The 24,915-nt window shown below is 41.8% G+C and overlaps 2 protein-coding genes across 2 annotated transcripts in view; one reads left to right on the forward strand and one right to left on the reverse strand.

The window, feature by feature from the left end:
- ccdc78 (coiled-coil domain containing 78) overlaps positions 1–23,938 on the forward strand; it is a 36,545-nt gene extending 12,607 nt beyond the window's left edge. The window contains 2 exon segments of the mRNA XM_079659058.1: positions 23,640–23,727; positions 23,814–23,938. Coding sequence (XP_079515184.1) covers positions 23,640–23,694 — 55 coding nt within the window. The 3' untranslated portion in view covers positions 23,695–23,727; positions 23,814–23,938.
- Positions 1,251–7,077, reverse strand: metrn (meteorin, glial cell differentiation regulator). The gene is made up of 4 exons (XM_079659059.1): positions 6,455–7,077; positions 5,361–5,794; positions 3,651–3,710; positions 1,251–3,039 (listed from the first exon to the last, which is right to left on the reverse strand). Exons 1-4 carry the CDS (start codon positions 6,559–6,561, stop codon positions 2,726–2,728), a joined length of 915 nt encoding a protein of 304 aa, XP_079515185.1. The 5' UTR covers positions 6,562–7,077; the 3' UTR covers positions 1,251–2,725.
- Positions 23,939–24,915: the final 977 nt, after the last annotated feature.

Below are 24,915 nucleotides of genomic sequence, written 5' to 3' on the forward strand. Positions count from 1 at the left end.
CACAAAGTTTTATTTAGAATTAGACAGGTTTATTTAGCAATAACTAAACTCTGCGACACTGTGTCAACGTGGACACCCTGACATTAATACTGCAGTTTTAGGGGTTCAAGCAGGGGTCACAAAGAAGCGACAACAATGCAGGAAGTTGAGCTTTGTCCAAATGTGACATGATGTATTAGTTGTTGGAGTATAATTTGAATGCTCTTTGTTTTTGGCTTATCAGCCCTGCAGCAGTAACCTCAGATGTACTGGTGAGGAGGGGGTAGAGGTGTGTGTTTGCAGGGCTGAGCAGCTCGAGGCCCCCCCAGCTACGGTATGCTTTAAAGGAGCACTGAGGCAGTAAATAGCTGGGGATGTTGGAGGTTCCCTCACATGAACTACTGATGCGGTGGCAAAGCAGTGTCAGGTTTTCTATGGGAGATAGCCAGCCAGACATGGAAGGCATGTTGATCTTTTGTGATTCTCCTTTTTACACATTGAACCAAAACACCATGTAAATTCCTCAGCTGCTCTTTTTCAACTGGATTTACTGGGTGCAATACATTTGAGATTTTATTGAGGTGTGTGCGTGTACAAGTTTAATACAGAATTTTGCAAGAAGGAGAAACAGGTGGTGATTTTATCATAAAAATAATATGGATGTGCCATCCACCATCCTCATCTGTTCAGGGAAATGTCCATGGTCTGTGATGCTGCTGGAGAAATCCTAGTTGAGTTAGGAGCCAGAGTTTAGCTGGAGCTGCATGTGTTATGTGGCGTGGAACAGAGATTTGGTTTGATTGTGTTCTCGCGTACACGTGGTCAGGACAATGTGAGCGACTGTGTGGCACCTCAGCCGAGGCGAGTCTGCCACGCCGCTCCCTTAATGGCAATTTATTGCTTCCTGAATCCTGAAAATGGGAGTCTGAGGACAACAGAATTCCTAACGCTGTACTCTACCTCCTTCCCCGTCCAAACCCCCTCAAGGTCGTGAACGCTCCCTAAATCTCCCCGCCTTCAAGGCCTCTCGCTCTCTCGGGCACGCCGTTTGTTCTGAGCTTTCGAGGATTTGATTCATGGGTACTTGAAGTGACTTATGTCTGAGAAAAGTTTACCATGCTACAAACCTTTGGACCCAGATACTATAGTGTAGGTTAAACTGTATTGATGTTTTCCGTGAGAGGTTTAGAGCACTGATAAATTAATGATCCGGCTGCATAATAGATGTGGATCATAAAGTGACCAAAGAAAGAGTTCAAAGTGAAAAGAAGTGTTTTCTCACAGTATATTTTATTCACACAGACAAACACAAAAATAATCCACAATAATATCACAATGTTGTTTTTTCCACAGGCTTTTTTTCAATGCCGATGCTTCTAGAATTTCTTATTAACATATTTACAATCATATTGCTATTAACATACATTTACATAACAAATAAACAGCGAAAATGGCAGTGTTTACGCTTATAAGACATACCGCTTTAGCACATTACGGTCATTTGGTATGAACCTCTCCCCTTGTTGATATAGTGCACATTAGATATAAAACATTAACGGAATAGAATTGTATACATTAAATGCACATTTTTGCATTTCTCTTGAGCTAGCCATTGTTATGACTTGTGTTTTTTTACCAAAAGCAGTTGTTCTTTTTAATCCATAGCAACAGGTTTATATCATTATAACGCTGGACTGCGGTTATAAATGGCTGTTATGCTTATTACAGTATATAAAAGGTGAATTTCGTTATGTGGTTCATCAGCAGAGAGCAGGGAATGACTTGACAACACAACTTATAAAGGCTTTGGCAACACTGCTACAACTCCACTTAAACATGTGTTTCAAATATTGTTTTTTATAATGAAATGCAATGAAATGAAATTGGTTCAATTCAGCAGAAATATTGCATGGCTACTGAAATGTACTGTTATGTTTCTGTAACAAAGCCTGTATGTCATCACAGAGGCAGAATCTCCGAGTTGGCTGAATATGAAAGTGCTCTCAGCTCTAGTTTAAGCTGTGAAACATGCTCAGGTACTGTATGTGCCTTCATCATCTGTACATATATTAAATTCTCAATTGCTCCACTTCGCTATGCTACATATAGTTGCTTTTTATTTGGTTTTCAGTGCTTGCAGCATCACACTTTCCAGATAATTCCCTTCCCTTTATCAGTGCAAACATACATTTAGTGAGGACTCTTTTATAATCTCCTTAATAGTTGTAACACTGAGGATGACCCCAGCAAACTTTCCCATGGCCAGACATGGCTGAAAATAAAGGTGCCTAGAGTGTACCCTCACTAGGATACTAACTAATAGGCAGTAAGCTTTCTATAGAAATGTAAATAAATGTTCCTGAGTTCAACGCGAGGTCTCTCAATGGGCCTGATTTAATGGCTCGACTTATTTTATCTCGAATGGAAAGCTTTTCAATAGATTTTCTCTGAACCTGCATAATGGCATCACTTTTCAATACCAAAAGCGTTTGAGTTCATTTCAACCACATCCCTCATGTCACTTGAACAGGGTATTCCTGACCCGGTGACTGCATATTGCACTGAAATGGTGTTGGGAAAAAGTCCATTTCACTCCTCAGTCCTTTTAGGAAGACGTTGGTGGCGCCATGGCTGCATGGGGCGCACCATGGCTTCTTCCAAAACATGGAGCAGGGCTGAGTTTGGCCTGGCTTTCAGAACGGCCTCAACTCTGAGTGGTAGACAAGCTGCTGGTGAGTTGTTACACTCAGTCTACCGGCAGTTCACAGGGTATCTGCTGGGCTGCTTTGGCTGCCATGTAAGCCCTCTGGAAGTCCTTGTATCGGGGAGCGCAGCCCAACCAGGCCTCCCCGAAGTGGACCCGTCCGGTGAACAGGAAGCTGCCGGGCCCCGGTTTGACGCCGCACTGCAGCAGCGTCCTGACTTCCCCGCGGCTGCTGAGGCGACTGTTGCCGGTGAACAGGGCGTACTTCTGACGAAACACCCGGGTGGCACTGACTTTGATCACCGCCGCTCGTAGGTTATCGTCTTCCACCACTGAACGGATGTTGCCGCGCACGACTGTGGATAAACAGGATGTTCAGGTTAATTTCTATGAATATTTCACAACGCAGAACTTTGTTTTTGTTCCTTTTGCTCCATTTTTTCATGTAGGTTGTTATATCGTCCTACCGGGGCGATTCTTTGTCGACCACCAACTGATGTCTAAAGACGTACTAAGGACCAAACCTCCTCACTAATCCTAACTTTTGTTGCCAGCTGAAATTCTCCTCAGTGCCATAACAGCTCAATAAGAGGCCAGCAGATTAGTCCACTACTCCTTCTCTGGGGGGGAGATGTCAGGATTAGTCCACTACAGTGCCTCCAGTAGGGGTTCCTGTGTGTGTGTGTTGGGGGTTGCAGAGAGCTGCCGTTTCACCTTTCACCTTTGCACTTTTGAGAGGAGAGGATTTGGAGGCACCGGGGTCCGCTGCCTTTTTAAACCGATTCGACCCATTTATAGATCCTGATTAGAAATCATTATGATCTTCGGATTTGCCGCCACGACTTTGTGGAGGTCAGGTTTAATTTATTAATCTAGGCTGGATTGGAAGGGTGGATTTCTGAGTGACAATGACATTTCATTTCTGGTTTCCTGTCATATTAGTAACTTGTTACATCATGTTACTCACCAAAGTCACTGGTGCAAACGGCCATCAGAATCTCAGTGTTGTTGCAGGGTCTGCAGGCCTCTGGAGAGAAAACAAGGGAAGGAAGAAGTCAGTTGGTGACCTTGCATAACACCGTAAACTGCTATAAAACACATACATGCTTGTAATTAAAGCAAGCTTCTGGAAATCAAAGACATGTCCAGATCACATGCACAGGAATGTGAGATAAAACTCTGCAAAGACGAGCGACAAAGGAGAGACCACCGTCGCTCTGTAACAGACAGCTGCTACTTTTACAGTTGGCGGAGGAGGACCAGTGGAGCTTTAAGGTGCAAGGCTTTTCCACCCCAAACAATTTAATGGCTAGATGAAACTTCCCCCCTTAAAGCCTTTCAGGGTGTCTACAGTCACACCTCATCAAAGCCATGTAGACAGGGGCCAAACAGAGAAGGAGTGGGGGCGGACTTCAAAGACCTTTTTAAGGGGTCACTTCCCCCAAAATACTCTCCCTTCTTTCTTCCAAGGCTTCTCTTAAAAACTGGAAGGACATTTTTTTTTTTTTTTTTTAAATATAGTTCCCCTAACTTTAAGTCCTAACAAGATTGGCAGATGGCCACAAAAAAAATTAAAACCATCAAAGCTCTGTCCGTCTGCATGGACTAAACTGTGGGTAGAATGAAAAAAAGTCCTGGCATTTTTTAAAGTTCTCCTTGTGGTTCTTTGGAGGCCCCCTTGCCCACCCCACATATTCTCCTCCTTAGTGAAAACCTCTTGATAAATGAGATTCCTTCCTCTCTAGCTAGTCCACAGCAAACCCCCATCCAAGTGTGTGTGTGTGTGTGTGTGTGTGTGTGTGTGTGTGTGTGTGTGTGTGTGTGTGTGTGTGTGTGTGTGTGTGTGTGTGTGTGTGTGTGTGTGTGTGTGTGTGTGTGTGTGTGTGTGTGTGTGTGTGTGTGTGTGTGTGTGTGTGTGTGTGTGTGTGTGTGTGTGTGTGTGTGTGTGTGTGTGTGTGTGTGTGTGTGTGTGTGTGTGAGAGGGGGGAGTAAACTCCTACAGACAAGTCTCCCCACAGAGAGGCAGCCTGACAAAAGAGGGGAGCATCTCAGCTGGGCAGAGGCCTCCCTGTCTCCTAGGAGACGGCAGTAATCCCAGAATACTCATGCGGCACCCATTCAAAGTGCTGTGGACTCTGGAGAAAGCCCCACATACTGAGCTTTTGTCCCCCTCCTCCCCACTCCACGGCTCCCCTTCTCCTACTCCAAACCCGCACGCCTCTGGGTAAAGTTTGGCCACTTCCTCCCCTCTGCACTCTGCAAGGCTGCGGAAAGTCCAACCAGCCCACAGAGGCCTGCTATGAATTATGAATCATCAACAGGGAGGATTTTATGGAGTGTAATATCATCACTGGTGGATTGAATAAAACCTAACGTCCCCCAACACTTTTCAGGAAGAACTCTGATCACAGTGTGTGGGTTTTTAGGAACTTTTGTTTCTTTCATCTGACAAAAAGAGACAGAAATTAGATTATTTATAGATTACCGCTTCAAGGTAGAATATACAAATTGATTACTTTTTTCATCCTATATTTGGTAGTTATTGATTTAAGAGATAAAATGGTTCCTCTGATACAAATGTATTGTCTAGATAAGGAAAAATTAAAGTATAACCGGGTCATTGTGTCTCCCTATTTGACCTCACACTCAATCCAACATGGCTGCCTCACTGCCTCACCTTCACTGCTGATGGGGTTGTTGTCCAGTGACAGGCGGGCGGTCCAGTCTCCTCTCAGCTCGTATCTGAAGGATGCGATCCTCCTGCTGATGTCCTGGTGAGGTGTGGCCTGCAGGAAGAGAGCCACCCTCTCCCCGGGCAGGCGGCTGAAGCAGCGGACCCTCGGTGGGGGGGAGGACTCCAGCCGGTCGCTGATCAGGAGCTCCAGGACCCCGTCCCTCTCCAGGTAGAGCTGGGCTCCGTGAAAATGCTCCGAGGGCTTGACGCAGGCCGTGATGAGGCCCGAGCTGCTGCCGCCGGGCCCCACCGCCACAGAGGGCAGGCGGGGGGACAGACTGAGGCGCAGGGCCCCTTTGGGGTACAGCCAGTCCAGGGTGCCCTCAGAGCAGTGGAGGAAGATCTGCTCCACGCTGCCCTGCTGCTGGGACAAACCACTGTGAGGAGAGACAAGAGAAAGGAGGAAAGGTTAGATAAAGTTTACATTCAGGCAAGGCTTAGGGCTTAAACATGAGTCCCTTACATCAGCATCGGCAGGGCTTAGTTTCCTGAAATAACTGCAAGATGGACTGTGCAGGTTGAAAAAGAAAGAGAAGAAAAATAAACTCCTAACTTTTCATAGCAACGACTACAAATAATATAATGACTATAACACTTTTTTTTAGTAGAACTTCTGTGGATGAAGACATTCCCATGAAGGCGCCGCCTACTGGCATTCTGTGGTACCAGGGGCCAGTCATTGCATTTTAAGGGCCAAACGATAAAACTATAAAAACTAAAAGTCCTCTGCAGGAATTTTTAACAATATATTTATAATGAAACTACCCTTCAACAAGTGCATGCACCACATGTTATTTTCCTCCAGTCTCAGCTGTAATCCTGCAGTCTCCTGCCTGTCTGCACCCCCCATGCCTCCTGCAGACAGCCCGGAGGCGCGAGCGCAGCAGAGAGAAACATTTTACTGCGCCCTAAAGGCAAGTCTCAACGTGTTGCATCCAAACAAATGTTGTCCTTTGCCAGCGGGACACCTGTAGCATCTCTCGGTGGCATTTTTCAACATCATCCAGGAAGAGCTCTCGTAAGATAAAGATACTTGCCTTCCTCTCCAGCTGCACTGGTCTTCAGAGTAACTTGAACAAGCCAAGTCACAACCGGTGAAAAGTAAAATCCAAATTGCGTTAATCCAAACTCCGAAAGCAGGCATGTTTCACGGTGGGTGATGCAGAGTTAAAAAATAAAAAGTCGGAAAAAAATATTCCAAAACTGAAATCTCTGCAAGCAAAACTCCTCTATAAAACAAATCTGACTCTATTTGTGATAAGCTCCATAGTTTAGTATCCTCTTACCCTGATGTGTAAGATAGGAGAATACTCTAACTGTCTCTCTGAACTCTCCGGCTGCTGTGCGTCAGGGGACTCGGAGCTCTGGAGTTATTCATCCTCGGAAAAACTTCACGGACCAATCAGAGCCCGAGGAGTGAAACTTTAAACCACTCACGCAGCGGAGGGGGAGGGACGTCTGACCTGCAGAATGAGACGCAGTGTGTGAGGGTAAACTCTCAATTCACTATTGTGTTAGACATGTCTGCATAAAATACTCATTAACTCACATGCTGAGTGGGTTTACATAGACTGTCAGTTGGTTTTATTTATTTATTCTTCATTAATATAATATTAAATTACTTGATTAATAGTTGTAGGCCTATCTGTTTTTAATTAAATATCGGATTTATATACAGGTGTTATCATTTAAAATTATAGTGGAATTAGCCTTGCCTTGTGCATTGTGATCTATTAATAGATCAAGATTATTTAAAGCCCCCCTTCATTTTGGGTTTTAAGTCAAACTGCTATTCATTGAATAATGTTTTATATTATATGTTTTTTCAAAATAAAACACTTTTGAATTCTTCACAGTAAAGAGTACTTAAATGACATATATTAGTCCATAAAAAGCTAAATACATAAATATTTATCATTTCAAAAGTTTAACTAACGACTTAATACAATGTTTCTCCTAATGCACTGTAAATCAGTTGTCATTCTAATTGTAATGTTATGTTTACTATCAGCCTCAGCTTGAATCAGATCTGCAGCCCTTGACTGTGTGTCATCCCCTCTTTATCACCTTTCAAGTTTATTTCCCATAAAACAAAGCAAAAGATGGATACCACACTTGTGTAAGTTTCATATTGGAACCATGATTAGCTTCCCAATACCATATTTACAGATGCCTGTGTTAGTTAGATAGATAGATACTTTATTTATCCCAAATTGGGATATTCTTTTGTTCCAGCATCCGTGTCAAGCATTGCATGAGTTAAAAAAAAATTAAAGATACAAATGTTAAAATGAACATTAGCAGCAAGTATATTTAGTAAGAATACAAAGTGACACGAACAGCAAGTATTTACAAATTCACAATAGAAAAGAGATTGGATTGAATATACATTATAATTTTGCAAATAGCTGTTGTGTAAATTATTCAAAGTTCTCTGCCAGTCAGAGGTGAGTTGTTATACAGCTTTATTGCAGTTAATCTGATATTTGGGGTAAGTGCAGAGAAACGCTCCGTTCTTAAAGGTCCCATGTCATGCTTTTCCGGTTATTAACCGTCCCCTTGTGTGTTATGTAGCTTTTTATGCATGCAAACGGTCTGCAGAGTCAAAAACCCTCAAAGTACACCCTGTAGCGAGTAAAACTCTAACACAGAAAAGACCTGTCTATGCTGCCCCAGAACGTCTCGTTGGATATTTCTCTTTTTCCATTGTTTACTTCTTGGGTATAGTGACGTATTTCGGGTATAGTGACGTAATGTAACGGCTCCGCAGATTGGTCCATTTGAACCAATCTGCGGAGCCGTTACGTCCGCAGATCCGTTACGTTTGGACCAATCCGCGGACTTCCTCACACACACACACACTCGGCGGGACGTTGCAAGGCTCGCTGCTGCGAGGAGCGGGACACTGTGAGCTGGCTCACAGGTGTGGGGTCGGTGAGACACCGCGGAACTCAGCCTGGGCACACACACAAACTCCCAGCCAGGCTGCGGGTGTGTGTGTGTTTCAGGCTGGGTTTCGCTGTGTCTCGTTGTCTCGCAGACGGCCACTGGGCTCACAGGGAGGGGGGGGCAGGAGCTCCAACAAGCCGTGTAGGACAGAGAGTGAATACACATACTATACAGAGATGCTGTATGGGAAACCAATGTACACAATATACATTTATTTTAGTAGACCTCAACAATGGAATTATGATCAGTAGAAATGGCCATGACATGGGACCTTTAAGCAGATTCATGCGGAAACAGTGTTAGGGTTTAACTCTATTTCTTGTCAAATGTATGTCCAAGTGAGTCACAATAAGAAAAACGCACTTTTGTGCAAGGGGGGCTTTAATTACACCATATAAATGCAGGTTTATAAATGTTATATAAGTTCTTATAATATTCTATAGATTTACTTTCATACCCACTTTCTAATGAAGTCATAGACTTATAAACACAAAGAAAATCCTTTTGGTATTTATAATGAATTGCCTTTTTTATATCCCCAAGTCCACTAAATTGTATCTGTGGCACACTTAATGTGCTTTATTCTGCAAGACTTTTGAGTTTTGAACAATACCAGCCATTCCAAAGGCCTCTGAAATGGTAAAGATTCTATTATCTCCGTGAGATTAAATCAAATGAAAAAGAGGAGACGTAACGCGCTGGTCACAGTTCGATAATGCTAACCTGATTTTCCGACGCACTATGTATGATGGTGATGATGGCGAAGATAAGACTTCTCTGGTTGTCGTGGCCTCTACCCTTTACCCCGCTGTGCTCCTCTTTCATGTTGTGGTATTTATAACCAAATCAAATATTCTTTTGTGCCATCACCGCCATTCGTCTCTCCGAGCCAGTGACTTTCCATGTACGTGTGTGAGTTATCATGTGTGCGTGATGAAAGTCTAGGCCCCTGCGATGGAGTTATGACAAGGCCTCAGACCCACACAAAGGCACATGTGCAGAAATCCAGCTGCTTTATTGTCTGCAGCCGGACGGAGCTTTGTTTTCTGCAGGGCATTTCAAAGCAGCAGAGTTTAAAGTGCAGAGCGACGGGGGTGGCTCAGTCAAAGAGAAGGAAAAATGAATACATTAGCGCATAAACTTAGTTATGGACATCATCAATATGTCATATCATCCACGTGTGCTCAGTGTATTCAGAGAGGACAGTCAGATTTACACACTTTGTCACATCAGTGTGCATGCATTCATACAAATGTCCATTAAAACAAAAGCACACACACGCTTTGTGACCCTGGTACGACCCTCAGTGTTATCCAGCCACCATCATATTCAGTGCTTTCATGTGGCGTGTGTTTATAATGCATTGATGTGTCACTTTAATCTCCATCTTTTGTCCCGGAACAGTTCAAACATACCGTACTGAGATCTAACTCTTTTGATGTGGTTAACAACTCTTTTTTTTTATCACATCGTGAAATCTTATTCCCACTTTTCTTCACCAAAAGAGTCATAGGGTCTGGGATGGAAAGTTGGAAAAAACGTAATTTAAGTTTAAACCTTCATTAGTAGTACATTTACTCAAGTATTGACGTTGGATGCAATTGTGAGGTTCTTTACTTTAATTTTATCCTACTTTATATTTCAACTCCAGTACATTTCAGTGGGAACTATTAAACATTTTACTCCAGTATACTACACAAAAAGTGATATGCTTAAATGATATAACACAATGCTATACTACTATTTAACCCAGTTGTATACAAAGTGGCTTCTTACATGTAACTCACGATTAAAAAAAAAAAACTTTCATATGCATATGATATTGCACTTTATATATATAAGTACCTTTTTCATTTAGATTATTACAGTACTTTTTAATTATATTACTTTTTAGGCTTTGATATTTCTACTTTATTTGAGAAATTGAGAATCTAAAAACATTTTTTTGCTTTTCCAGAAAGTTCGATTAGAAAATGGATTCTGCTCTCATGTTTCTGCTGCAACCAACTTGCTAATTAGCTTACTTTAGGAAATGACATGTCACTTGTTAGATGCTTGATCCAAAGCGAGTTACATACATTCAGTACTGTGGCCAATCCCCACAGGAGCAATTTGGGGGGAAGTGTCTTGCCCAGGGACACAACGACATGCTGACTGCAGTGGGGCTCGAACTTGCTATCCCCTGATTCGAAGTTCAGTGCACTACCCGCTGAGCCACAGCCTCCCATACTGGAAATATACTGGACATGGGGGGGGAACAGCTAGCTTCTCGATGTCTACGTTACTATTAAAGGCCAGTGTAAGGGTGAGAACCATCAGACCTGGTGGTTTCCGTTCTGCATCCACAACAATGCCATCCTTCTCTCTAAAGAAACACTGTCTTGTTGTGCTCGTACTGTAACCACTGAACCAGATTCCCGCAGAGTTTCCGTTCTCGGTGTCCGCTTCATTTTCACCTTTCCGCCAATGAGAGCGTCTTCAAACAGAGCTGCTGTACGCATACGAGAGTTTGCATGCACGTGTTAGTGCTGTGTGTATTTACTCGGTGTACTGTATTCCTCTGAGGGTTTCTGTGTGCCGGCAAACATGGGGACGATGTAGTGACAGTGTGGTGTCGCTGGCATTTACGATACCTGTTCTCGCTGTCTCGGACACAGAAGCTATTATCAAAGGTCCTATAGTTTTCATACTATGCTGAGATTTCATATATTAAGGGGAACGTACGTAAGCAACCCAGACCAAAGTGCTAATTGAAAGAGGGTCAATCAGATTCAATATAATGTTTGTAATCAGAAATGTACATGGAATCGGCCAAGACATTTCATGTTGAATCCTAAACAAACATGCAGTTAGCTTCCTAGTAATTCGAAACTTTATATTTCGTCTTTTTTACAAAGTGCAGGGCTGAAAACCCACTTTTTAAAGCACGTTTTGAGTACAAGTACTTTTTCCTTGCTAGAAACAACCAATGATTTTAAACATTGGTATGGTTCTGAATCCTTTGAATTTCAAATGTTTGTCTTAACAAAAGTCCAACATTGCTGATATCTAGAAATCAAATCATAACAGGGATTGAACACATCCTGTATATGACACATGCTGCTTTAGACAGAGGGCTGATGGGTCTACAGTTTGTATTCATATATCTGAATCTGAACGTGTCGGCTAAAGACTCCTGACCTTATCGGAGTTGACAAGTTGTCTTCGTTCCCAGACTTTTCAGCAGCTTCCCATGGCACCTCGATGCTAATCTGGTTGATCTGACATGGCTGCTGTTTGTTTTCCTACACACAGTCATCTATCTGCTGGTAATGAGATCCAAGAGCTTGTCAGGACACTCTGACAATCAGCCGACATTCACGGTCACAGAAAATACCCCTTCTATCTCGCCATAGGATTGTGCTGCGTCGTGCATTTTTCCTTGTCAGATTGATGTTAGTCATGAGAAATAATGTGTTTACGTGGCTGTGAAAAAGGATTTATTTTAGGGTTCAATTACAGAAACTTTAATATCCTGAGTGCCGGAATATAGAGAGAGTCCCGTGTTTTAAAATACAGTTGCTGGATGTGTGTATTTAGATATCAAGCTAAAGGCATATATACACAACATGTAGCACAAGCATGCAGATTTCAAATGATCTACATTTAAAGTAAAGCTGTCTCATAAAGTGTATTTCTTTTGTCAAATTAAAAGCGATGCATATTTTGTACAGGAAGTCAACGTTTTTAGCTCTATATTCATAGTAAGCATGTAGTGAAAGAGGCTGTTTTAGCACGTTCCCATACTTCACTGCTGAGTTTTGTGTTGTGATGAGTCAGTGAGAGCGGTGAAGCTGACGTTTTCCCAGCTCTCCATGCAGGTGAAGGACTCCTGGTCTGTGGTCAGCGTCTGTGAGAAGAGCTCGGAAAAACTTGTGCTGATATTTACCCTCCGAGCCCCCATGAGAGCCGCATGTGAAAACTGACACCTGCTCTCTCATTGCACTTTCTCAGGATCCCGGTTGTGTATGTGTTTGTTTGTATGACAGTACATTTCTCTTTGTGCCCCTCGTGTGTGTGTGTGTGTGTGTGTGTGTGTGTGTGTGTGTGTGTGTGTGTGTGTGTGTGTGTGTGTGTGTGTGTGTGTGTGTGTGTGTGTGTGTGTGTGTGTGTGTGTGTGTGTGTGTGTGTGTGTGTGTGTGTGTGTGTGTGTGTGTGTGTGTGTGTGTGTGTGTGTGTGTGTGTGTGTGTGTGTGTGTGTGTGTGTGTGTGTGTGTGTGTGTGTGTGTGTGTGTGTAAAGCCCAGTGGGAAACTGAATACAAGAGGGCCCTATACCAGATAAACAGTGTCAGAGAGGGTTGATAGCAAACGCAGCTGGAGGCGTGCAGAGACACCCTGAGAATGCTCTCTAAACGCTTTCCTAAACATGTAATAGATCACTTGGCTTCACTGTCTAAATACTCTTATACGGCCCGTGTGTGCTTTTATCTCCTCCATCGGGATCTCAAGTAACTTATGCACAAGTTGAGTTATCTTGTGATATAGTCACACAAGACGTTTGTTTGTGGCTGCCGGGTTTAAGTCTCAGTTTTCACATTTCTTGCAGCGATCTCGCTCAAACATTTCCTTTTTCTTTGTGACAAATTCATCTTTTCAAAACACTTTGAAGATGCACGGTTAAATCTTCTTTATAGCTCCACATATTGGGATTGCACTTTTTTTGCATTCAGCAGCTCCAGATATACCGTAACCTAATTATAGTGTCTGGGGTCAGAGGTCACAGCTGGGCGCCCTGGAGACTTTTCATTAGCAGAAATGGAGGGAAGAGACCGCAGGTGTCCTAAATGGATCCCTCCATCTATTGTGTCCCAATTCAGGAAGCTCTCTGTGACTTATGACTTTTTAACTTTGGGGTTGTCTATTTGTGATCAGTTGTTCTTATAACGGATATACTTGTTGTCACATCAATAAAACAACTTGCATTATCCCTTGTGTTGAATAGAAGTTTTGACTTTTAAAAAAACACAATAACCAAGTTTGACTGCAGTTTTGAAACTGGTTGTCTGTAAAGGTGTAATCTAAATACATTAGGGACATGTTCTACTTGTTCCTACATTTGAAAAGCTAGTAAATGATATGCATCGGTATTAAAGGTCTAAATAAAACACCAAGAGGGAGCAGTTTTCTGTATGTTAATGAGTACTTTAACTGTTGATATAATAAGTTAATTAAATAATTTACACTTCAGATTTTTACTTAAGTAAGATTCTAAATGCGGGAGTTTTACTTGTGCAGCCATTCCCTGCTTTCCCCCACTGTTTGCTTGTTCCTAAATGGAGCTAAACTCTGGTGTGATTCAACCCTGAAATTGTTTAGCTTTGCAGCTTGAAGTGCTGATTAAAACGGCGGAGAGATCAAACTAACAGTAACCCTCATAGCAATATCGCTGCCAAATAACTTCTCCAGAAACATCTGCTGACTTCTAACAACCCGTTAGGCTTTTCTGGCTCCTTGAGAAAATGATCAGTCACTATTTCTGAACCCCACAGCTCTTCTACATCTGCAAGTGGAATTGGCTGTCCTTAAAACCTAATAATTATTGTCTCCCTATCTTGACAAAGAGATAGATCCACTCCCTTATCTTTAGTGTAAGCAGATAATGTTAGTGTCATTGAACTGACTTCACACAGCGTCAACACTGCAGACAACCTTCATGTCCTTTGCGTTGATTCTCACATTCCTCACTGTTCAAAAGCACACAAGGGAATAGTTTAGCTGGAGGGTAAACAGGCCAGACTCCTTTTTAAGTGGTTCTTCACACAATGTCTCCAGTGCTAACTCAAGAGGACTCTACATTTGGCAGTCAGTGCTTTATTGCGAGCAGCAGCCAGGGAGGAAAAAACGGCAAATGAAAACACTTTCAGAGCGGCCGCTGAACGCACAGGAAGTTTCCTGCGGTACGCGAGGTTTGAGGGTAAATTTAGACTACAAAGCATTTGCATTCAGTTCCGCAGCTCTTAATTGTAGCCAGATTGAAGCAAGCATGTCATATCCCTTTTTAGATGCTGTATTTCCCTCATTAGAGCAGCGCAGTGTGTGTGGTGTGGTAGCTTTCCGTATTTATTTGCAAAATCAGAATGGGTTCGCCTGCCTTCTTTTTTTGGAGGGAAACCCCCTTTAGTCGTCAGCCTTTAGAGGACTGGATGTCCGACCCCTTTCACTCCACATTTATGGCGCTCATTAGCTGCAATTAAGAGAGCGTCTCCCAATCTCATTATTTGGAATCCAGATTAGAGTAATATAATCAGCATCCCAGTGGTGCTATAGTGATGCTTTAGGCCTGGTGAGTTTGATAAGCAGTGTTGTTGGAGCCCAGCTGGGGGTCAGACAGAGGTTCACCGCTGCCTTTATTGCTGCCTGCGCCCCAACCCCCAAACCTACTCCTAATTGGCTGAATCAATTTGGAGGGAAACTTAACAAGAAGCTGGATCCCTCCAAAATTGACAATAGGTAAAGTGTTTTACATATGTCCACAGGGAAGACAGATGTTGTCCCTCTCCACCACATCCACATTTGAATACCCTTATCTTGATACAATGGTCAAGAATACAAAGGGGATATATTTTGGCGGTCAAGTCAGTTGCATAATTTTTGGCGGTCAAGACGCATTGCTGTTGACTTTTCATACTTGATGCTGTGGAGCGTTTCATTCAAATGGCCATTATACTTCTGATGTGATTGATTGCTTGCTCATAGTCCACTTCTGACAGTTGTCCACATCAGTTATGCAGAAAACAGGGTGGTCTCCTGTCGAATGCTGTGACTTAGAGTCATCTGATCCTTAAGATGGGTACTGGAGCTACGTCTCTTTCGCCTATGATGAATATTTGTTTCATATTAGACCATTGCTTTACTAAGTCATTTCAGAAGTATCATCTTCTCCTGTCATTAAGTTACTTAGAGTTCAAATGTATATTTCTGTGAAATTGTTTAAAATATTTGTTGTAAACAGACTTCAAATTATACCTTTAAAGAAATAACTATTTGAGAGGAAAAAATGTCTGGAATAATTTCACATTTTGGTAAATAAAATGTTATTGTTTTTTTTAAGAATAAGTAAAGTAGTTAGAGGCCACTCTTATATTAGGGTGGTAAATATTAAGCTTAAACTCAGCCCAGATATCTTAACCAGTTTAGTTTTTTATTCTAAATGAAGCTAACCACCTATGGCTGCAGTTTCATATCAATAATACAAATAAATATATGAGGACAGATATGATAAAAGGTAAATGGGCTGTATTTATATATCTCTTTATCCAGTCTTTACCACTCCTCAAAGCACTTTTACAAGTCATCATTCACTCATTCACCCCCCATTCACACAGAGGATGCCACTTACTCAAAGAAGCTAACATTCACTCACAATCAAACCCACAACCTTCCCATTGAAACACAACCGCACTACCCGCACTATAAGAGTGGTATTGATATTCTCTTTAAGCAAGTATGCCTGCCTTTTTACAGAAATGTTGAACCATTCCTTTAACATTGCTATATACGCTTGTGACTACTACTACTACTACTACTACTACTACAACAATCTGATAAATCCTCATATTTCTGTGTTCACAAATGTTGCCATTACACCTCAAAACATCTCATTTACTCACTTTCTTATAACATTCTATGATAAAATTGATCAAAACTGAAAAGAATGGATTGTCAGTTTTCCTTTTGCTGCCTGACTAACTGACCACCTCCTCCTCCTCCACCACCTCCTCCTCCTCCTCCTCCTCCTCCTCCTCCTCCTCCTCCTCTGCACTGCATCCTGCTCAGTGAATTAAGTTTGGCCAGGCTAGGTCATCCTTGGCTGTGCATAATAGAATTAGCCTGCCTACACACATACACAGACACACATAGAGACTTTAAACTTTAAACCCCCCCCACCCCCCCTTTCCCCCTCTATACAATGGCCTGCTCAGACAATAGACACATGCCAATACTCTGACCCCCTCAGCTATTTCCCCGTGCACAAAAACCTCCCTATTCCTCCTAAAAAACCCTCCGCTCAGTCAGCAGAATAATGAGGCTGATAAGATTACATTTTTACCGATCACATTTCACATCATATCGTAGAAATAATACCGAGCTTAACAGGTGCAGCTGTTCCTGAGGAGGGTTGAAATCCGGCCGTTGGTCAGAATTACACTTGACGCCGCCTCGAGGTATTAAGTTACAAGTCATAAAATGAATAATATGACTTGGTTTCAAAGCTATAGACTGGGAAGATTGAGCTGAGCTTTACCTTTAAAAAAAAACCATAAAAAATAAAGCTTTCCCAAGGGCCTTTTTAGGCTGCGGTTAATAATTTGTGTGTTATAAATAAAATGATATAGCATGATCGGAAGAAAAAAGTGTCAATGTGAAAAGTAACAGGATTAAAGGTTTAAATGAGTGTAACGATTAAGAGATCATTCCTCAAGACTTAGCAGTAATCCAACAACCTTCACATTTCATCCCCCAGATGACAATTAAAATCTCTGAATAGGGGATGATTGCACACCAAATCTGAATCCAGAGCATCTTGTATCTCCCACCATCTTTCACCGACTCTATTCAGACTCCTGGTGGCCTGCAGCTCGTCCCTGAACCCCTTTTTGAAGTTTTTTTTTTTTTGAAATACCGTCGCACACGAGCTGCCCTCCAATTTAGTCTCTGAGCACCTGCACTTCAGTGTCCTCCGGCTCATCAATGGAACCTGTCTGTTAAAAACGTATGCATCTGTTGCAAATGAGGTAGCTATTGTTGGGGGGAAACCCTTGAGGGGACCGCCAAAATTAAGTAAACCCCCAACCCCCAACTTCTCCAACACAAACACACACACACCTCTTTCTTCAGGGGTATCATATCACCTCTCCCTCGGGGTGTGCAAGGCTGCATGTTGTCATTATAACAGGTGGATTTGAATTTACACAACAGGTGGGTTTTGTGCGGTTTCCTTCTCTTTAAAATTGTTTTCTACTGGTTTTACTTCAATGAAGCAATGTGCTTTAATCTCACAAATTCAATTAAGGGAAAAATTGCAATAATCGTGTTTATCTCGTTTGAGGATATTAGAAAATCTGGAAAGCATACCAGAGGCGGTAAATATTTATCTCACAGTTCCAAGTGGTTGTTTGGCTTCATTTTCCTCCTCTGACCCACGACTAATGAACGGAGGAAGCTGAAATAATGGGGGAGTAGAGGAGAGACAAAAAGGAGTCCGTCCTCTTTTTCAATAGTGGTTTTTGAAGTCCTGCGGAGAGCTGCAGACGAGGTAGAGAGGAAAAGGAATTGCTGAATAACTAGAGCATTGCAGACAGTGCTGAGTTGCCACACACATGCACAACTGCCTGCACACACACATTTCCTTTATATACACGTACACACATGAGAACACACATTCATGCATGGCTCCAACGTAAGGATTCCGGGCCCTATCTGCTCATGTATGCAGGCTAATCAGGGCCTCTCCGCAGACAGAAAGCAAAGGGTCATACGGGGCGAGATGTTTGTGATGGAAATTTGGACGGCAGGCGTAAGAAAACAATGCTGGAGACAGGACGCCCCAGAGACGACATACTTTACATATGAGATAAGACACATTGAGGAATTACAGAAGAAAATTGGATCGCAAAGCCCTTCTCATTCATGTTAACCATAAAGAGCTCCATTGCAGGCACTTTCACGAAATAATCAGAGAGTAGTTGGATTTAGAGAAGATTTAGTTTGTAGATTTCATTCTGAGTGGGAGGAAAAGAAACATATTTTCACCAAATTATAACATTAGAAAAAGCTTTAAGGGACAAATACACAAGGTTCAGAACTAGGGATGTCCCGATCACCTTTTTTTGCTCCCGATCCGATTCCGATCATTTGATTTTGACAATTTGCCGATACCGATTTTTCCCGATCCGATCTTTATGCAATGCATTAAGAGAAAAAAAAGAAAAAAAGCATTCAAGTTGTCCCTTAATGTTATTTTTTTATTTAAATTAGATATTCTATCCAACATGGATATTGCTTCTTTCTTTCACAGCAGCATTGGATCAGTTCAGTTGTGCAGCATTGGATCAAAACAAAATAAAGCTTATCAGTACTCGTTAGCTTACTGCTACAATTAGACACTGCGCCCTGCCCACTCTGTTGCCAGATTTGAGAGAAATAAGCAACCAGGTCTATGAAAACAAGCCCCAAAGAAGCAACACATACATGATGTTCTGTCATTTGAAACCAAAACTAAGGCCTAAGGGTGACTTTAAGACTTGAACATGGTCATTTTTGTTTTGTAACATTGAATTCAACATTTAAAAAAAAGTATTTAAAAAAATAAAAATAAATCCCGATCCCCGATTTTTTTCCTCCCGATTCCGATCTTTTGAAAATCACGTGATCGGCTCCGATCCCCGATCACGTGATCGGATCGGGACATCTCTATTCAGAACTTAAACTGTCTTTAAGATATTACAAAGTATGCATGATATTTCATTAGACTTCTAAATTCAAGATTCAAGGCTTTGTTGTCATGTGCACATTAGCTACAGTGTAGATATGGCAATGGTAGGCTCCTCCAACAGTGCAACATGAATATATATATAGGACATAGAACGGGTAAAATAGTGCAAGAGAATTTGTTGAGATGTGCAAAAATGTAAATACAAAAGAAATAGTGCAAGAAGACTCTATATACAAGTCAATGGAATATGATATATTAGATAAAATAAACAAACAGATGAAAATTATTGACATATTGTTTCCTTTCTTAAAAGTTGCCTCAAACAATTCACACTATACTACTCTTTTTCAGCTTTTTGCATCAACCAGGGAGGTGCAAATTCCTCCACTGATTGCACATCATTTAGGGGTGACGGTTTTGCATCGGCCTCCAACTAAATATGCACCGCTGGAGCCCAGGACGTAGCGTTTACTGGGCGCATTAGTGCATAGATCGGGGGCATTTGATGGAACCACCGCGCTTCACTGAGGAATCACACAAAGATGGGATTTAATGGCCCTTCGATTGAGCGATTTTGAAAAGCCAACCTCTGACCCCCAGCCCCGACCCCTTGCAACCCCTCCCATCCTCCAGGGTCCAGTGCTTGTCATTGGTCATTTGTCAAACTCCTCGCACTGATCTGATTACCGTCCAATTTGGGATCTGCCGACTACACACTTCTAGGATCAAGAAAAGCTGCTTTCAGCAACTTTACATGACAACAAATAGCTGGATTGTTGCGGCGAGAGTAAAGAGACAAGTTTCTGTTCTATTCAGGCGATGGAGACGGACAAAACTTAAGCTGGCTGCCAACCTTGGTATCTACTGATGTTGAAACAGTCTAATGAGGAACAGAGAGGAATAGTGTTTACTCCATAGATGTTCAATAAAACACACTATAGTCATATGTCATGCTGTTTCATAGGTAAACACAAAGAAACCTCATAATACAAAAGGTCCAGAGGAAAAAGGTTTCCTTTGTAAACTTTTTTGTTGTGCGCGTTCAATGAGCAACTTTCGTTGGACTGAGGGAATATGTTTCTCTGTAATACATCCAAGGCGAGGCTATCTGGGGAACTAGTGGACGGACGAATGGCACGCTAGCCAAGAATATTCCAGTTCCAGTCATTTCCTCATAAGAATACTAGTAGAATAAAAGTGGTGTTGTTTCGATCTACCGTGTGGGACGGCATAACTTCTATTCTTTTTAGCTAATGTTAACTATGTTGTCCTGCAGAGAATTTGCAGACGAGGGGGGTAGAAAGGAGGAAAGGTCACTTGCTGAATAACTAGAGCATTGCAGACAGAGCTGAACTGCCTGACACATTCATGCATGCACACATACTGTATGCATGACTGCCTGCACTCACACATACTTTCACTCTCTATACACATGCACGTAGACACACACATGAGAACACACATTCATACAGAGCTTCAACCTGAGGATTTTGAACCCTATCTGCACGTGTATGCTGGTGAACTATTGTAGCTGGCAAGAATATACGAATAGCACACAAGCTAAGAATATTCCAGTTTTTTCCAGTCATTTCCTCGTTAGAATGTGTCCACATCCCTCCCCCCGATGTGTTGTGACCGGTAGAAGTTGTAACGTTTCGATCTGATGCGCATCAGTGAAAGGTCCCATCCAAGAGGACAGAAGATAAACACCCAGTAGATAAACGTCTCTACTGCAGTTGCTAACTATCAGCTAATGTTAGCTCTCAGTTCTCTTTCACTGTTTGACTTATGTCATCACAATCAAGATGGTTGGCAATGATTCAATAGATGGAATTTGAGTGGCAAAGTTTGTCAGAGTTGATTTGAAATCGACATGAATACAAGTCCACTGATTGCTTTCATGATTTCAAGTGAAAAACCACCTAAACTGGATGAGTATAAAACAAATATTTTGGTTTAAAAGAAATCCCAAATAACAGAAAAATAGAGAAGCAGTAGCAGACCTCCGCCAAGACCTTTTCTATGGAAGTAAAACTATTGCATGTGTGCACTTTGAGATTCAGATCAGCTCCAAAGTGTAATCGCCCTTTCCCTGGCTAATGCCACACCATGCCACTAAGTTTCATGACAATGGGGCCTGGAGTTGTTTTGTAATCGTGCTGACAAACAAACAAACGTTTAAAAAAAGAACAGGAAACCTAACCTTCTTAAGGTAAATAATATTGAAACATATACCCTATATGACTTGTATGCAACAAGTAGTGTTTATAACTGTAGGCTATGGAGAGCATTGGTTTCATAGTAGAGTGTGTGTGACTGTGTGTCACTATAGATGTGTCCTTGCATGTCTGACTCCTCTGAAAGTCTTTTCCAAAGACCTGTCAGTCAACACTCGCCTTTTCCTGAGCTGCCCTGAAGGACTGTGCAAGATTCCCCCCCCCCCCACACACACACACACACAAACACACAGAAATGCACCACCCCCCAAAACAAACCTCTGTCTGGCCATCACACACACACACATACTCACAATTAGCCCATAGCTCATTATGTCTGCCTTAGCTGCTTTGGATTGTGTTGTGGGGTGGGGGTTGGTGCCGGGTGGGGTTTGGTGACCCTGGAGAGCATGACCTAAGGGGACATTCAGAGAGTTACGGTGGGGAGTGGCAGCGAGGACAGGGGGATGGGAGGGGGACATGCAGGGAAGTTGCTCACTCCTTGGTGCCCCTGCTGGCTGGGCTCACCCCTGTGAAGAGTCCCATTGATTTTCTAAGTGGAAACCCACTGATTAGTCATCACTACTGACTTGCATGAGCTCAGAACAATTGCTTTTGTATTGATAATGTGATGGGACACAGCTAAAAACAAAGCTCATTATAATGTAAACAACTCAATCTTGTGTTTTGCACCCTGCAATTAATAACAATCGGTAAACAAATATTGTTTCCATCTGGAGGAAGTTGTTAGTTTTATTCGTCGTTAACTTTAATATAAATGCACTGAATTGGAGGAGGAGAAGATGGTGTTCCCTCTCCATCCCCCTCAATTGCTGAGGCTCAAGAGTTTCGATTTCCCTCCAAAAACTATTTTGTAAAACTTCTCCCTCGCCACTTATACAAGCAACTCAGCAGCCGCCTCCACCCCCAGCCGCCACACATCAATCCATGGGGTGTGTGGGTGTGTGTTTTGAGATGCAGTGTGCTGTCAACCCCCCAGGGTGTAAAAGATTGTTGGACTAACATTGCAAGTTTTAAAAACAAACTCTTTGGTTTCAGTTTACTTAAGCCTCCGTTTTGAGGTCTCAAGCCAACTGATGCTAAAAAAAATACACGAAGGTTATTTGCAAATGTGTGATTAAAAGTAAATGTATCTAATGCACAACGTTGCTTAATGCACATCTGCAATTTGTTTTGTTGCAGGGTACAACATCTCCTAAAATCGTTTCATTCTTTGCATGATTTTTGGCATCTTCAAATCCTAGTTCCCTCTTTTAGATTCAACTCCTCCTTAACAATCCACATTTTGTTAGCTCCCTGTTTGTGCGCACATTCTGAATTAGATGAGTTATTCCACCCCCTCCCTTTGTCAGGAAGCTTAATCAGGGCTGCAGAGGTGTGTGGGTGACCTTTGACCCCTGGGTATCTCTGGGCTTTCTCTTACTTGCCTTTGGGCTAGCATCAGGATATCCCTCATTTAACGACCAGTGGTTTCGAGTTAAAGCATGCACACACAATGTCAGTTGTTCATTATAAATGATTACCAAACACTTTTAACCAATGATGGACTAAAGTGATTACAAGTTACACATTAAATAAACACAGGTTGCCTTTCTCTGCAGTTTTTGGAGTATATTAGAGACAATTGTGAGATATTAAGGAGTAAACTTGTGTAATGAACATTGAAATATGTAGATCTAAAGCTATTCATATTGAAAAACGTGTGAGAAAAAAAAATAGTTAGTTAGTTTTTTTAAGTTTTAATTTACAGATTAAAGTAAATGTACCCTGTTGAACTGACATTTCAAGTAAACTTTGATTTGTAAACGAAAAATATTCCACCAAAAAACAAATCCTTAAAACTTTGTTCACTCCCATCAATGTTCCTTTTGAAAAAGTGAACTGTAACTTAAGGCACATAGAACATTTAATAACTTTTTACTTTGAATACATATGAGTAGGGAGGCTGTGGCTCAGTGGATAGTATGATGGACTTCGAATCAGGGGATAGCAAGTTCGAGCCCCACTGCAGTCAGCATGTCGTTGTGTCCCGGGGCAAGACACTTCACCCCAAACTGCTCCTGTGGGGATTTCCCACAGTACTCAATGTATGTAAGTCGCTTTGGATAAAAGCGTCTAACAAATTACATGTAATGTAATAAGTGTGCCCACTGTATGAGTACAAAGCAGCTTCGATTCAAGTTTGAGTTTGTGTCGGTGTTTTGGCACAAGAGTTAATTAAAGGGATGACTAAGTGAATGTAAAGATGGACGTTGTGATTGACAGGTGGGCATGTGTCCTTTCTTTGAGGTCGCAGTGTGACGGACGGTTAATTAGAGTTTCTTGGCAGGCGTTTTGTTTGTATTTTATATTACTAACTGAAAAAAAAGCAACATAAAAGATGTATTCTGACAGTATGACAATATAAGCACACTTCTGAATCCGATAATCAAAATGCAACGGCGACCTTCCCTTCATTAAGCTGGTCTATCAAATGAGGCGTAAATGGAAACAATAATTTCCTACATTTCCATTTTCTTTCAGTTGAGACTGTGAAACTATTCTTTTACTTTTGTGTACAGGTTGCATTCAGACCCACTTGAACAAGTCTATGAGCCTTTCCCCTTCCCAAAATGAGCAAACCCACCAAACAAAGGGCCACCATTGTGGGTAAACACAGCTTTTGTTTTACCCATTTGAACCTGAGGTTTCCCTTAACGCCGCGGAGAGTGTGTTCACCCTTTTTCTCTTTTCAGACGCGTTGGCGCTGAATGGCGGAGACCACTGCCAAATGGGAAAACGACTACACAGGCAGAAAGAAAGACCAGAATCAATCAGGAAGTGGCTGCTTTTCAGCTGTGCCAGAGGAGCCGGGCAACTTCCTGGTGTTGTTGCCAAGGTGACTGGAGGCTACGCCAGCTGGTGCAGTGGGCATCAGTTTTGAGGGGGGCAGAGGATGGCGGTTGGGATGTTGGACAGGAGGCGTGTGCAGAGAGCTCGTGAGTTTAAATGTAAGCAATGAGCCCTTCAAGCTGCATTCACATGCCCCATGCTCCACAATGTGGAGTTCCTGTTTTGTTTGAAATCTTTGCAAACAATCACCTAGTCTCTCCAATAACTCCCAGCTTCTGCTATGGCGTGTGTATGGCACATTATTTTGTTGGATAATTTAGTAAAACTGTTTATCTTTGTATAACTTTCTCACATAATGAACAAATGCTCTGATGGAAGTCAGACTTTCAAGTATTTTTTTTCCTGACTGAATACAGTAATAACCACGAACTCACACATGAACATGAACTCAGAGCAAGAAAAGACGGGTACTGTAAAGACATTTACTAAGCACATTTTAACATTACTTGTATAAACGTACACAGAGCAGTAATTTAAATAAAATTAAGTGACAAAGGTTATTATTATGCTCTTTGATGATTGTTCTGAGTAAAGCAAAGATACCAGCACATGTATTGCTCAAATGAGTCTTGCATGATTTTATCTGCTAAAATTTACTTTAGTACAATTGTCACTCAGAATTAAGACATATCACACACTTCATTTAGTTTCTAGTTCATAAGTTACACCTTTCCATACTAAAATAAATACTAACTTATGAGGGTGTTGAGTTATTTCTATAATTGTATCCACCACATGTATCTCAATGAGGGAACACTTTTTATTTGACCCAGATATTTGTTTGTAATTGCTGATTTTGCCCACAGATTTCTCTTATCTTATCTTATCATAATTAGATCAAGGCTACACAATTTGAGTATAAAGGGGAAAGTGATTGTATGTCATTTATTGAGCGCTGAGTAATTATTTGTTTCACTGATAACAGTTTCACATCTCTGAATCTAA

This window comes from Notothenia rossii, assembly GCF_949606895.1.
Source record: "Notothenia rossii genome assembly, chromosome: 11".
Taxonomy (NCBI): Eukaryota; Metazoa; Chordata; class Actinopteri; order Perciformes; family Nototheniidae; genus Notothenia; species Notothenia rossii.